Here is a 13,941-nt window from a genome sequence, read left to right as displayed (position 1 = left end):
CCCGTCGTTTTTCCCTGTTCACGCCGGTATGGAGGCCGGATGGGCCCGGATGGTCCGCGGTGGAAGCGGGGGGAAGCCGATTTTTTTGGTATCGGTCAGAATCGTTTTTTGCTAGCTGAGCAAATTATTGGTTATTTTTCTTCTTTGTACGTGGTGGTCATTTACCAGAAGCGAAAATCCTCGACGGAAGTCGGCAATGGGCGAATGATCCTAGCAATCGAGCCCAACATTTTTTTGTGAAACGCATAATTGAATTGAATTGAATAGTCCCTCAGTGATTCTGTGGTGGATTCTGTGGTGGAACATTGCACGCGGCGGTTTAACCTCCGTTCGTTCCCTACAGAATCCTTTGTAATCGTCCAAAAATTTTGAAATCGGTCTCCACTGAGTGGATTTAGTGTTGTCGGTGTTTTGTGAACGTTGTAAAGTGTTAATCGTCGCCGATCCCTTCGTTTTTCCCCGTTCACGCCGGTATGGAGGCCGGATGGGCCCGGATGGTCCGGGGCGGAAGCGGGGGGTGTCGGTTTTTTTTGGTATCGGTCAAATTTGTTGTTTTGCTAGTTGAGCAAATATTGGTTATATGTCTTCTTTGTACGTGTTGGTCAATGATCAAAAGCGAAGATCCTCGACGGAAGTCGGCAATGGGCGAATGATCCTAGCAGTCGAGCCCAACATTTTTTGTGAAACGCATACTTGAATTGAATTGAATTGATTCTGTGGTGGAGCATTGCACGCGGCGGTTTAACCTCTGTCCGCTCCCGACAGAATCCCATGTATTCGTCCCAAAAAGTTTGATATCGGTTTCCACGGTGTGGATTTAGTGTTTTGAGTGTTCAGTGTACGTCTTAAAGTGATAATCGTCGTCGGCCCCGTCGTTTTTCCCCGTTCACGCCGGTATGGAGGCCGGATGGGCCCGGATGGTCCGCGGGGGAAGCCGATTTTTTTGGTATCGGTCAGAATCATTTTTTGCTAGTTGAGCAAATTATTGGTTATTTTCCTTCTTTGTACTTGGTGGTCATTGACCAGAAGCGAAAATCCTCGACAGAAGTCGGCAATGGGCGAATGATCCTAGCAGTCGAGCCCAACATTTTTTTGTGAAACGCTTAATTGGATGGTTGGATAGTCCTTCAGTATTAGATCTATGGATGGTAGAATAGGATGAATAACCTTTTTCATTGCTGTCAATAAAAACAAAAAGTTTTTTTACACTGAGTTAGCCTGTTCGAAGTTTTTTGTAATTTTGCATTGAATTTTGGTCATATTTATCGGCATTATGGGCAAGATGTCGAAAGATAAGCGGGATATATACTATCGTAAAGCCAAAGAACAGGGCTGGAGAGCACGAAGCGCTTTCAAACTGATTCAGATCGACGAGAAATTTAATATTTTTGAAGGTGTTAGCAAAGCAGTTGATTTATGTGCTGCGCCTGGAAGTTGGTCTCAAGTTTTATCGAGAAAATTATATTTGGGGGATACCATTACTATAAAAGATGAAACTCGCTTATTTTACACAGATACTTTGCTGGATTCACAAACACCAAAGAAAGAAAGTGCATCAACCAGTGGTAAAGAAAATTCAGTTCAGAAAAATAATGTTAAAATTATTGCCGTAGATTTGCAACCCATGTCACCATTGCCAGGTGTAGTTCAAATTCAAGGAGATATAACTAAATATTCTACTGCTTTAGAAATAATTAGCCACTTTGAAGGTGACCATGCAGACTTAGTAGTTTGTGATGGTGCTCCTGATGTCACTGGACTTCATTGTATGGATATATACATTCAAGCCCAGTTACTGTTAGGTGCACTTCATATTGCCTGCAATGTTTTAAAATCTGGAGGAACATTTATTGCAAAGATATTTCGAGGGAAGGATAATGATTTGCTAACTAACCAGTTATTGACATTATTTAAAGAAGTGCATGTAGCAAAGCCTAGAAGTTCAAGAAATTCAAGTATTGAAGCTTTTGTTGTCTGTCAAAATTACTGTCCTCCAGAACAATTTGATGCCAAACTTATAACACCTTATTTAGATGTATCAAACAAAGATTTTAGTTCCCTCACAGGCGTTAATCGAGTACTCATTCCATTTATTGTTTGTGGAGATGTAAGTGCATTTGATTCAGATACTTCATATCCATTACAATTGCAAGGGGAGGCACCATATCAATATAGACCTCCAGTTCAGCCACCAATTGCTCCTCCATATGCTTTTAAACCAACAGAAATAGATGATTTTTTGAAGAAAATTGATGAAGCGGCAAAACGTGTAGGAATTGGTCTAGAAGCAGATTTGGAAGATTTGGATTTAAATATAAAAGCACTCAATCTCATGGATGATAGTTCAAATTCAAAAAATTCCATTGAATTGCCAGAAGAGTTTTGTAAAGATGACAAAGAGACCAAGGAATTATTTGAGAATGGTCCATATTTTAATCTAATTTCAAAGGTGGATGCTCTTAAGGGTGAGGAATGTGGAGATATTCTTGATACAGACCTAAGAAATGCCACAGAACTTCAGTTTTTATATGAAGATGAACATACTGATCCACAAATCATTGCGCAATTGTTACAACACATGCAGTTAAGCAATATGAATCCTACATGTACTTGCTCAGAATAAGTTTCAAATATTATAAATGTTGGTTGTATAAAAATGTATGTTTAAGAATTTTCTTTGTAACTAAACTATTCTCCTAAATATAGAACAAAAGTAAAATCCTTTTTTAATTGCTTTTCCATTTGTTATAAAATATATTGTGTATAGATTCTATTAAAAAATTTACACACATATATAATAGTTCTCAAACAAGGGAAAAAGTTAAGTCAAGGGCTTAAAAAGTGAATAATGCAGTGATTAAAATTTTAATTTTTTTGACTTTATTTTTGCCACTCATTTAAGATCTAATAAATATATAATATATATTATAATATATATATTTAAAATGAGTGTGTGTAAAATTTGCTGACTGAAAGTGTTTCATTTTTTTTATAATTTGATTTTGGCGTGGTTTTGGATTAAAATTTTCAACAAAAATATTCTCTAATGTTGGAAAAATTTGTCACAGCATTTTAACAGCCAAATTGTTAATTTTGTCAGCTTAAACATACATCGCATACAACTTTTTTTTTGGGAATTGAATTTGTGTATTTATGGGTATACATGAATCTTAAAGCGTTTCAACTGTTAATTTCAACGAGATTACAGTTTCCAGAAACTATACAGCATTTAGTGTACACAGCACCCAGTCCCGAAACAGTCGATATCCCTGATGCGCGATATGGTCAATGTTTCACGGGTCGGACAGCGAGTAATGTCGTCTTATCCGTTGACCTAATATTGCTATTACTATTTTTAAAAGCAAAAAATTTCCCCAAGGAATGTTTCTGTATAACTTTGTTTTTGTAATTTTTTTAATCAGTTTTCTGTATTATTTTAGAGGGTTTATTAATTTCTATGATAATAGACCTACTTCGAACGTCGAATTGAAAGATAGTATACACCTACGCTGTGGTGGCTATTCGCAAAGTAAAATTATTTCTTAAAATTTTTGGAAATAGGTAAACTAAGATTAATTATTTTATTAATTGGACATTGGCCATAGTTTGATAGGTAGCAAAAGACGATTTGCGTCGACTGGAGGCAGATATATATTTACATTTCTATTTCAAAAAAAATGTATATAAAATCTTCTCCCTCCCCTTAGTGCTACCACTAAATGAAGTGTTGTACCCGGTTTCAGTTTGTAGTTGCTTATTGTTTTATCGTCCTTAAGTTGCTTTCCTTGAAAAATAAGCCTTTGTTGTTGAGGCGGAATGCCTTCTCTCTCTTCTATCTTCTCTTTAAGTGCAAGGATTTTATCTGATGGTTCGACGTCAATCAGGCGCGCATCCCCAGTCAGCGTGATGATTTTGATTATCATTGATTTTGCGAAATGTGGAATTACGTTGTGCTATCCATCGAAACGTTCGAACTACCAAGTAAATGAAATTGGATCATCAGAAACATGAAATAAACGCCAAAATTAGACAAATGGCTTGTTCACAGTATACTAACTAAATATAGTTAGTTACCGGAGCTTTCCCGCGCGTTCCTAATAAAAATGGGACATGTAAGAGATGGCGCTGCGGACACCATTTTTCAATGCGTGAGCAAAGATTATTGACTTATGAAAAATAAATAAAATTAACCTTACCAATATTATTTGAATCTGCATTGCCGTTTGCTAATTTGCCATTGCGTAGGTAAGTCCTGCGTACCAATCACTGAACTCTTCGGATGTTGTTCTTGCTTTGGTTTTTATCTGCTTCTCAAAGCTTTTACCATTTGCAATAATGTTCCATTTTTAAGCCGGTAGGTCTCTATGGTTTTTTCGTCTTTTAATAATTTTCCCTTGTATATTAGTCTTTGCTGATCCGTTTCGGTTCCTTCTAGTTCCTTCAGTTTTTGTTTGATAACAATTATCGTATCAGTCGGTTGTACCTCTATAACTTGTTCTTGTCCTAATAACGGCTTTATTCTCAGAATCATTTAACAACATGTGAATTTGCGTAGATTGAGTGATTATTTCTACTACAAATTTTATGGAAACTTTTGAACTTGAAATTTTGCCGCAAAAAGTCAAACTTTTGACACTATGCAGTTGGTTTTTTTTGTCACCGAATTCAGTTTGCATCCTGACTTTAAAGTTCGTTTTTATTTTTATTAATTTATATTTTTCTTGTGGAAACTATTTCCTGGTTTATATATAAATTTTATATTATGATTGTATAATTGGTGCATATATTACATTGCATAGGGGCATATACATCACGACCGAGTTGCCTCTGTATCTTCCGGTATATATATACGTATCACAAAAAAATTTTCATAAAAAATGTTTGTTTCACGAACAGTTGAAAATAATATTGAACAATGGGAGAGATAGCGCTGGCGAGAGCACTTTGTAATCGACGCAGCATCATGAACCAAAAGCCTCCAATTATTGACTTATTCAACTTAAATTGTTTTTGAGTTGTGCCCATGAAACTTTTACTTATGGTTATGCTGTAGGTCGTGCACAAAAATTGGCCGAACAAGTTATGGCGAGAAAGAGTTCTCAGTAATTTTTGACAATGGAAGAAGATATCTACAGAAAATGCGTCGTTTGTGATTCTTATTTCATTGCAAGTGATATCCTATGAGGAGAAAGAGATTCATTAAATCAACACCAGTTTCCTGTTTGCTTCTAATAAATTTAACTCCGGAACAAGAATTTGCAAAGTATACTTTTCTTGGGTCGTAAATTTAGGCTTAGGCTTTAAAGAACATCTTAAGCTATACAAAATGAAGAATTTGTTAATTTAAATTTGTTGCAAAATAGTAATCCAAAATCAGATCGCATAAAAACGAAAACGTTTGTCTAAAGATACAACTGTTACACATTTGTAAAAAAAATATTAATATTTATGTAAATGGTAAAATATAACATTTTTTCTTTTTCGTGTGCCTCGTTGGTTTTTTTTGACACTGACTGACTGTTGTCAATTCAAACCACTGGCGTAAGTCGTCGACCAACTAATGTGTTCTCTTTCCCTCGACCATTAGCCGCAATAAATAAAATAAATAATTTTATAATAAATAAAAGTTTTTTAGTTAGTAATGTATTGTGTAAAGTGTAATGAGTTTGTTTTTGATCTAGATTAAATATTAAGAAAAACGGTTACTGTGTTATAGTATATACGGCTGGATATATATGGATATTATGGAACTTACCTACATACCGGTCTTATTTTAACAAAATAATTCGGTGGAATAGAGGCAAATAATTAGTTAGTAAATAGGTATACTAGATGACGCGCGAAAGAGTAATAGAATGAAAGTTTGCCTCGCGCTTTTTAAATATCTATCCTGCCATGTTGACCAACAGAATATCGTTCATTAACCTAAGTTTCGGATAATAGATATTCCTTGCTTTTTTTAATTGCTCTCAAATATATTTGTTTTGGAACGAAATCATCCTTTTTCATTCAGACATTATTTTTTCCAAGGTAGATACGGTATTTCTTTTTTTAAGTAAAACGGGTGTATTATTCTTCTGATGACACCCTCTTCATTCACATCTATTACAGTTACTTTTCGTTCTGTACTTCTTTTTGGAGACCTGATGGGCCTGGTTTATCCTCGTGCACAAGTTCGTTTTTTGCCGACTGTCCAACTTCATTCCTATTCGAACACATTTCCAAGTCCGAATGTTGAGTTTTGGTGGCGAAAAGCTTCAAACTCATTGGAGAATAATAATTTTCCCATTTTTAGAAAGCGCAGTTTTATTAATTCAGGGACACCAGCCATTTTCAAGAGCGAACTTTGCCGGAAAGTAACTACAAACTGAAACACTGAGACACAGGTAGTTCAACGACCTGTCCGTCTACCTGCCACTGCCACAATACTACCCTATGGAATACAGTTAAGACAATATTCGTATACAACATTCTATTCGAAGTAACTATACGTTCTCGGTGATCCTTCGTATACAAAAGGCGAAGTGGAGTAACGATCCTACTTATATAAAAACTTCCGTAAGGGCAAGTAAAACATTTACCCAACACCCACGTATTGAACTGTTTGATTTAGCAGTAACAAGAGAATAACCTGTAATACTGTGATACTATTTACAAAACTTCTGGATTCCTCCTGCGTCGGTTTTTGTTGACTCGAACTAGCTAATGTTTCGTCAATCATCCTGTTGCCTTCTTCAGAGCCTGACTGAAACTGGCACGAACTTTACTCTGTACATGCTTATATATTGTTGAGGGGCATAAACATCGTCTCGGATGACTGATTCCCATATTGGTGACAGGTAGAGACCTGAGTCGCGGTTAAGATTGTTGGGTTGTTTAAAAATTTCTATAACTTCTCGGATTTTTCGTTGGTAGAAGAATTGATTACATGCAATATTGAATAAAATTGTATGTCCTGTTTCGTAACTGTGTTCGGCAACTGTTGATGAGTTTTTTTGTCTTAGTCTGAAGGCTGTTTCATGTTCTTTGGGGCTAGTTGATATTTTTCGTCCGGTTTCTCCAATGTATTTTTGCCACATATGCATGGAATGCTTTAAACTCCTAGCATCTGGAATTTTCGAAATTGGCGGATCGAAGATATTGAGAGATTTTTGGACAAGTGGTAAATTAGGTTTTGACGTTATATTTCTTAAGAACTTTTGATGTGTGTGGTTATAATGAAGGACAACAGTGGCAAGTAGAGGATTGTTTTCAGATTCATTGCTATTGAAAGGTAGTTGGGAAATGTATTTTGTGATGGGACGCTTAATATGTTTAATGTGGAAATTATTAGAGAGAAGAGCAGAGCAAAGATGTTTTAAGTCTGGGTACAGTGACTCAGGTTGTAAATAAGAGGGTTAATAACCGGTGATTTTTGTTACAATGATCCAATGTCAGGTCTGCTTATCTAAGAATGGGAGGTTATTGCTAGTTTCTAATTCAATGGTAAAACGTATATTAGGGTGTATAGAGTTTAAATGCATAAGTCTATTAGAGATTCTTGACCATGAGACCAAAAATAAAAGTATCATCGACGTAAAGTTCCCATAATTTTGATTTAAGATGGAAGGTGTCGAGAGCTTTTTTTTCAAAGGCTTCCATAAATATATTCGCGATGACTGATGATAATGGAAAGCCCATAACTGTTCCCGACTCTCGTTCAAAAATTTGACCGTTATAAGAAAAATATGTTCCAAACAAGCATTTTTCAATTAAGGTGAGGAAGTTGGGTTCCAGATTCTCGGAGGTTTTAATGTTTTAAGAATATTTGCGGTTTCAAATCAAATTTCATTAACTGTTTGAGATTGCAGTTTATTTAGGATAGATTCGACATTTGCAATGATTTCCTCTTTTGGGATAATACGTGGAGCAAGGACAAAGTTTCAACCTTTTGTAAGAACTGATTTTTCCGTGTCCGAAAGTTGGTGCGATGATATTACAGTGTTTGGTAGTTGAGAAAAGTTTGATTGTTTCACTAGTGTTGACATAAGTTTTTCAAATTTCTGAATGTGATTTTGTGTAGAAGATTTGTCATGAATCATGTTTGGAAGGGTATAGAAGCAATATGATGAATTCTTTCTCGAAGTAAAGCAAAACTAGATTTTTTTGATAAGCGGATCAGTTTCAGTTCAGCTCTGAAGAAGCCAATAAGATGATTGGCGGAACATTAGCAAGTTCGACGATTTCTTTTTGAAAAAAAAAGAATGCCATGTAATTTGTTTTCTTTTCAGAAAAGGTCTATAAAGAATGGCTGCAGTACCGTTACAAATATCTCGCATTAACTTCGGATATAAAATCGCTTCTTCAAGACCTTCGTGAGCATTTTTTGCTCGGCCTGATCACGAACGGACCATCTGCATCGCAATGGGAGAAAGTTGACAAGTTAAACATCAGAAGCTACTTCGACGTCATTCTGGTGTCTGGCGATTTCCCGTGGGAGAAACCGCATTACAAAATTTTCCACAAGGCTTGTGATTATCTCGGCGTGCAGCCCCGCCAATGCATCATGGTGGGTGACAAGTTGGAAACCGATATTTTGGGCGGTTTGCAAGCGAACTTGGGCGGGACCGTGTGGATCCCGTTGTCTCGTTCCGAATTGGATCAGGGCCACCCTGTCCCTCATCATATTATCAAAAATATTGGCGAACTCGTAGATTTGTTACCTGAAGCTAAAACCAGGCGGCGCAGTTTTAGGGGCAAAACGGGCAATTCGCTGGCGTTTAACAAACTGTCGTTATGCGATATTGACGACGGCAATAGCAATAGCAGCGACGGTAGCTGATATTGGTTTTATTCGCGTGGCGTCTTCTGGTCTATGGGGTAGTATGTGAGGTGAATTTTCATTTCGTCTAGAAAACAGTGTTCTGAAGATTTTATTATTTCAGCGTAATGTGTTTGTATTCGTTAAACTTTACAAACGACTGGGTTGATTCTTGTTTTTTTCTTATCTATCTATTACTAAGAAACTAAATTCGTGACTATTATGCACTTGACTGGTACAATTACTTTTTGTACGAGTTTGGGGAACAATTGTCGGTTCATAGGTCAAATCTCCAGTGCAACAAAGATATGCCGAATTATTGAAATCAACGAGAAGGGTGAGAAATGATACATTGAAACACTGTAATCTGTTTAATTCATGATGATACATCCTTAATTATTTTATTTAATCAGCAATTATATTAAGAAATACGAAATATTTAATTTTTTTATTTAGGTTTCGTATTTAGAAATATCTGAAAATAGTTGGCAGGGTCATATTTAAGGGGGAAAGAACACGAAAAATGATAGGATTGTTGGGGTGTGGATCGAAACAGAAAGACTGTTTTCTTTAATATGCTATACATATGTCAGTACACATACAAAAGAAAATACAGAACTCGTGCCGCTCACTCTTCTTCAGAACACACACGATCCTCGCCGCTCCATGGACAGTGTGGCCACACATATTATGTACAATATACACAACATACATAATATGTTTCGGAATTTTTTAAACTTTTCCACAGCTAGCTTTTTGTAAAAATATCCGCAATATTTTAACCAGGATCCGCTTTAATTATATCTATAACATTTTTCTTCACTCATTCATGTACATAATGATAACGAACTTTTTTTTGGTTAATTTTTGGATTACAACTTCACATTTTTTCATTTTCAAAAAAATAGACATTCATTTTTTCCACATACTGTAGCTTTTCCGTCAAGCACCGGTATTGCAACTTCGTTTTTCGCCATTTTGTCACGCGTTTTCCTACGTACACGGGACTTTGAAGCTTGCTCGTAACAAATTACCAAAACCACGAACATCGCTACCATATTGGGGTGTGGAACAGAACGGAAAGACTGTTTTCTTTAATATACAATATATGTTAGTACATATACACAAAACGAAAATACAGAACTAATCACGCATCTTTACATTTCCACGGTGCTTCTCACTCTTCTTCTCTTGTCTCAGAATACACACCGTCGTTGCTGCTCCATGCACACTGTTGTCACACATATTATATAGAATATAAATGTATCGAATACTTAATAAGGATATTGGTTTGACGTAAATTATTACTTAAAATATTGGTTTATTTTAATGGGTCTAGTTAAGATCTTTAGCAAAAACAAATATAAGCAAAAGATTGTAATAGCCGTTTCACAAGTACAAGTGTCAAATGGGAAAGTTATTGATGTTGCAATAACGACTATAAAAGTTTATTTTGTAAAGTAAAAACAATAAGTATATAAAAAAGGCATTTTATTAGTTTCTTGATAAAATTAATTTGTTTTTGTTAATTAATTTTAAATGTGTTGTCTTTTTTCCATCCCCTAAATAAAATTTCAAAAGCAAATATTGCAGTGCATTAAGGCAACTTCTAGCAGCAGAACATGTCCCGATATTTGTCCACTCATTGTTAATCTATTAAAAGAACTTTTAAAATAACTTTAAACTTAAGCCAAATTATAAACATTCACAAAAAAATGCACTACCTCCCTGCCAGCGCCTTGCAAGCACTGTAAGATTTTCCATCTCTTTAACATTGCTTTAAAATCTTTGTCGCACTTGAGATTTCGTGTTTATATTTAGTTATTATGTTAGGATGGATACTTTTGAAATTCTCACCATAGGAAAACGAAAACAGTTACAGAATCGGTTAAATTAGAGAGAAAAGTTTCTTTCCGTTAAAAACTCTCATATGCATACAAATAAAAAATAAAAGTTCTTGTCGACATAAGAAGCTGGTGAAATCTTTTTTTCTTCGTAAAACAAAAAACAAATACTGTTGATTTCTTAACATAGTTAATGGTCGGATATCACAGTGGTGAGTACTTTAAAAGTGACTATCTTGTACAAAGGATGGTAAGAAAATAAGCATTTCTTTCCTGCCTGAGGTACCTACATGATGTATTTTTTCTGATAGATGTATAATCTGATATTAATATTAATTAATTATATTTATACAAAATTATTTTTAAATTTAAATTGGATTGGGAGATATTTTAACAAATTTCGAATAGTGGCACTTGGAACACTGTCAGTTAGTTTTAAGAAAAGACTGAAAGAAGTGACTAATAGATCTCATATTTTACTTACATTTTTCAGCTGTTGATATACTACACTATAAGCGAAAACAAGGAAAAAATACATTTAAATTATCTTAACTGAATGCCAAGGTGGAGTTAATTTCATTTTTGTTCACAATTAACTTGAACTGGGTTATAGGTTTAACTAAATGGTAATTTGGGTCGGAATATTAAAAATAATGTTTTTTTTTTGTTTTTGTATCAATTTGTTATTATTTTAGTGGAATAAGATAAATATTTTTTCTTTTTGTTTATAATTTATAATTAATATGTACAAACGTTGCCAGGGATCTTGTATGAAAAACTTTTGATGAGCTGCATCATAAATTTAAAAACGTACAAACAAAAAATATCGATGTAATAGGTGCTCGAAATAGTTCTTGTACCTGCTACTTATTTTATATTACTTTTCGCATAAATAATCTCTAAGACTAATATCTTGTGCCATTAAAGAATTTAAAAAAACATAAGTTCAATTTCTAACTAACGCGAATAGAAGTTGTGATACCGATCAAATAGCAGGACCAAAATCTAGTCCTTAGTATTTATTGGGAATGGATTAACTATGTTGTAGTACAACATTTTGTGAGTTTAATTGTTACGAGAAATTTTGAAAATGTAAATTTTAATTTTTGTTGCAATAAATTGTGTGGGGTATTTTGCTTTTGTTTTTGACATTTCCTTAAAGGTATTGTTTCGTAGTTATATCTCATATGATATGGCCCGGTTGTTCCGATATAAAAGGCATACATGTCAGTAAGTCAGTACCAGTGTTGCGCTTTCTTTTTGTTTTCCAAATTAATATATCTATCTACGGAACAATGATGATCAATTTGCAATAAAACCAAAACTAAAACTACAATAGATTTATCTAACTTTTTGCGCCTCGTCAAACCGCCTAAGTTTGAGTAAAGTTCTTCCAAAATTCCTTCCTCCCCATAACACCGTTTTAGATACGTTAATGAATGAAAATGTCAATTTTACAGGAGTTATTATTTATCAACCCGCAATTTTTTTTAAATTTAAAAAGTTCGGATATTTATTTATGTTGTATTGGTAGTTTTGTTTAAATGATTAAAAAAAAAAACAATATTGTTCAAGGAATTATTTTATTTGCTCGCTGGTTTGTCCACTATTTATTTCAGTTGGCTTCAGAGTTCAGTGAAATAATTTTGTTTATTTACAAATATATAAAACCTTCTGTAATTAGTACATTACAAAATAATAGGTATCATTTATTGATGCCTTTATGTAGTAATACTATTAGCACTTCACCGTTTGGCCTAATATTTTCCAGAAATTTACATATTTTACATCGCGTTTTTCCACAGATTAGTAACACAGTCTTTACATAACGCATTCCAACTGAAAAGAAAACCTATCTAATGGCAATAACAATACATACAAATACAATAGTTTTTACTAAGATTACAATATTCTACACGCATTTTTTAACACTTTTTTTTTCTTTTTATTCTTATGTGGTCTCAATACTATGGTTCCATTTTGGTGTTTCGAAGAATGACTAGGGTTGAAGGCACCTACGATGGAGAAAGGATTTAATTAGATGTACATTTTTAAGCACTTGTGGGTTACCTGGATTAATTATTAAAGTCAGAAAGATGCAATCTTTTTGATGTTTTGGTTAGATTTTAGATTATTATTACTGTTCTTGTTCTTTAGACATGACATATTCCATTTCTTTTGTTTTTGTCTTTAAGTGTATTTGAATAAATTTAAATTGAAATTGAAAAAAATTAAAATGAAATAAGTTGAAATGAAAAGCAAAATAGTAAAGAAGAACACTAATAAAGAATAATACGAATAAATAAAAATAAAGAAAAATGAGCTATACTATACTATATATATATATATATATATATATATATATATATATATATATATATATATATATATATATATATATATATATATATATATATATATATATATATATACTGTAAAAAAAATGTTCAAGCTTTATCCAATATTTTCAATAGTGTCCTTATTTTATGTTTATTACCGTTGTTTCCTACACACTTACTAATAGTGAGCGAATTTGGATGGTTCATCGTGGGATGATGAATTGCAAAGTAATCTCCAGATCCGTTTTCTTCTCTAGGGTCGCGTAGCTCAGCTAAACACTGCTGTGCCAGATGACGGAAAACGGTAGAAACGTTCACGTCTTCTTTAACTGAAGTGCGAATTAATCGGCAACCAAGGGCGCGGGCTAAGAGATCTGCTTCTTCGCTATAAATTAATGTAGGTGTTGGGTTCATATACTTAGAAGAGATATAAAGGCACTGGTAATACAGGAACTTGTGAATTTTTTTTTGAGAAGATGCTTCCGAAAACACTCCGATAACTTCCCAGTGTTCGAAGTGTTTTCGGAGCGCGAGCATTGAAGATGCCAAGTGAGATTTTGGCGACACGTCTGCAGGATTCCAGTTGGAGTTCAACAAGCGAACGGATGATCCCGGAATGTTTTTTAACATATTTTTCCATCAGTGAATCAATGCGTATATATATATATATATATATATATATATATATATATATATATATATATATATATATATATATATATATATATATATATATATATATATATATATATATATATATATATATATATATATATATATATATATATATATATATATATATATAATCTCATTAAATCAATAAATCTTCGGACAAAATTGAGTTAAGTGAATGAGAAATCATTGCCGTCTCAGGCGCATCAATTTTTTACCGTAGTATGGCCGCTATCTTATATAATCGCTATATTGTTAGGTTCAATAGTTCAAAAATTGACTATAC

The 13,941-nt window shown here is 33.8% G+C and overlaps 2 protein-coding genes across 2 annotated transcripts; both read left to right on the top strand.

Annotated features, from left to right (window-relative positions):
- The first annotated feature begins 464 nt into the window (after nt 1-464).
- On the top strand, nt 465-11,769 carry LOC132708401 (N-acylneuraminate-9-phosphatase). The gene is made up of 2 exons (XM_060680716.1): nt 465-533; nt 8,271-11,769. The coding sequence occupies exons 1-2, from the start codon at nt 485-487 to the stop codon at nt 8,819-8,821; spliced, it is 600 nt and encodes a 199-aa protein (XP_060536699.1). The 5' UTR covers nt 465-484; the 3' UTR covers nt 8,822-11,769.
- On the top strand, nt 560-2,843 carry LOC132708400 (tRNA (cytidine(32)/guanosine(34)-2'-O)-methyltransferase). The gene has a single exon (XM_060680715.1). It carries the CDS (start codon nt 1,274-1,276, stop codon nt 2,621-2,623), a length of 1,350 nt encoding a protein of 449 aa, XP_060536698.1. The 5' UTR covers nt 560-1,273; the 3' UTR covers nt 2,624-2,843.
- Nucleotides 11,770-13,941: the final 2,172 nt, after the last annotated feature.

This window comes from Cylas formicarius, unplaced genomic scaffold (genome assembly GCF_029955315.1).
Source record: "Cylas formicarius isolate icCylForm1 unplaced genomic scaffold, icCylForm1.1 PGA_scaffold_10__41_contigs__length_53128322, whole genome shotgun sequence".
NCBI classification, from domain to species: domain Eukaryota; kingdom Metazoa; phylum Arthropoda; class Insecta; order Coleoptera; family Brentidae; genus Cylas; species Cylas formicarius.
Note: the sequence above shows the minus strand (reverse complement) of the source record. Positions and strands in the feature narration are given on the sequence as shown.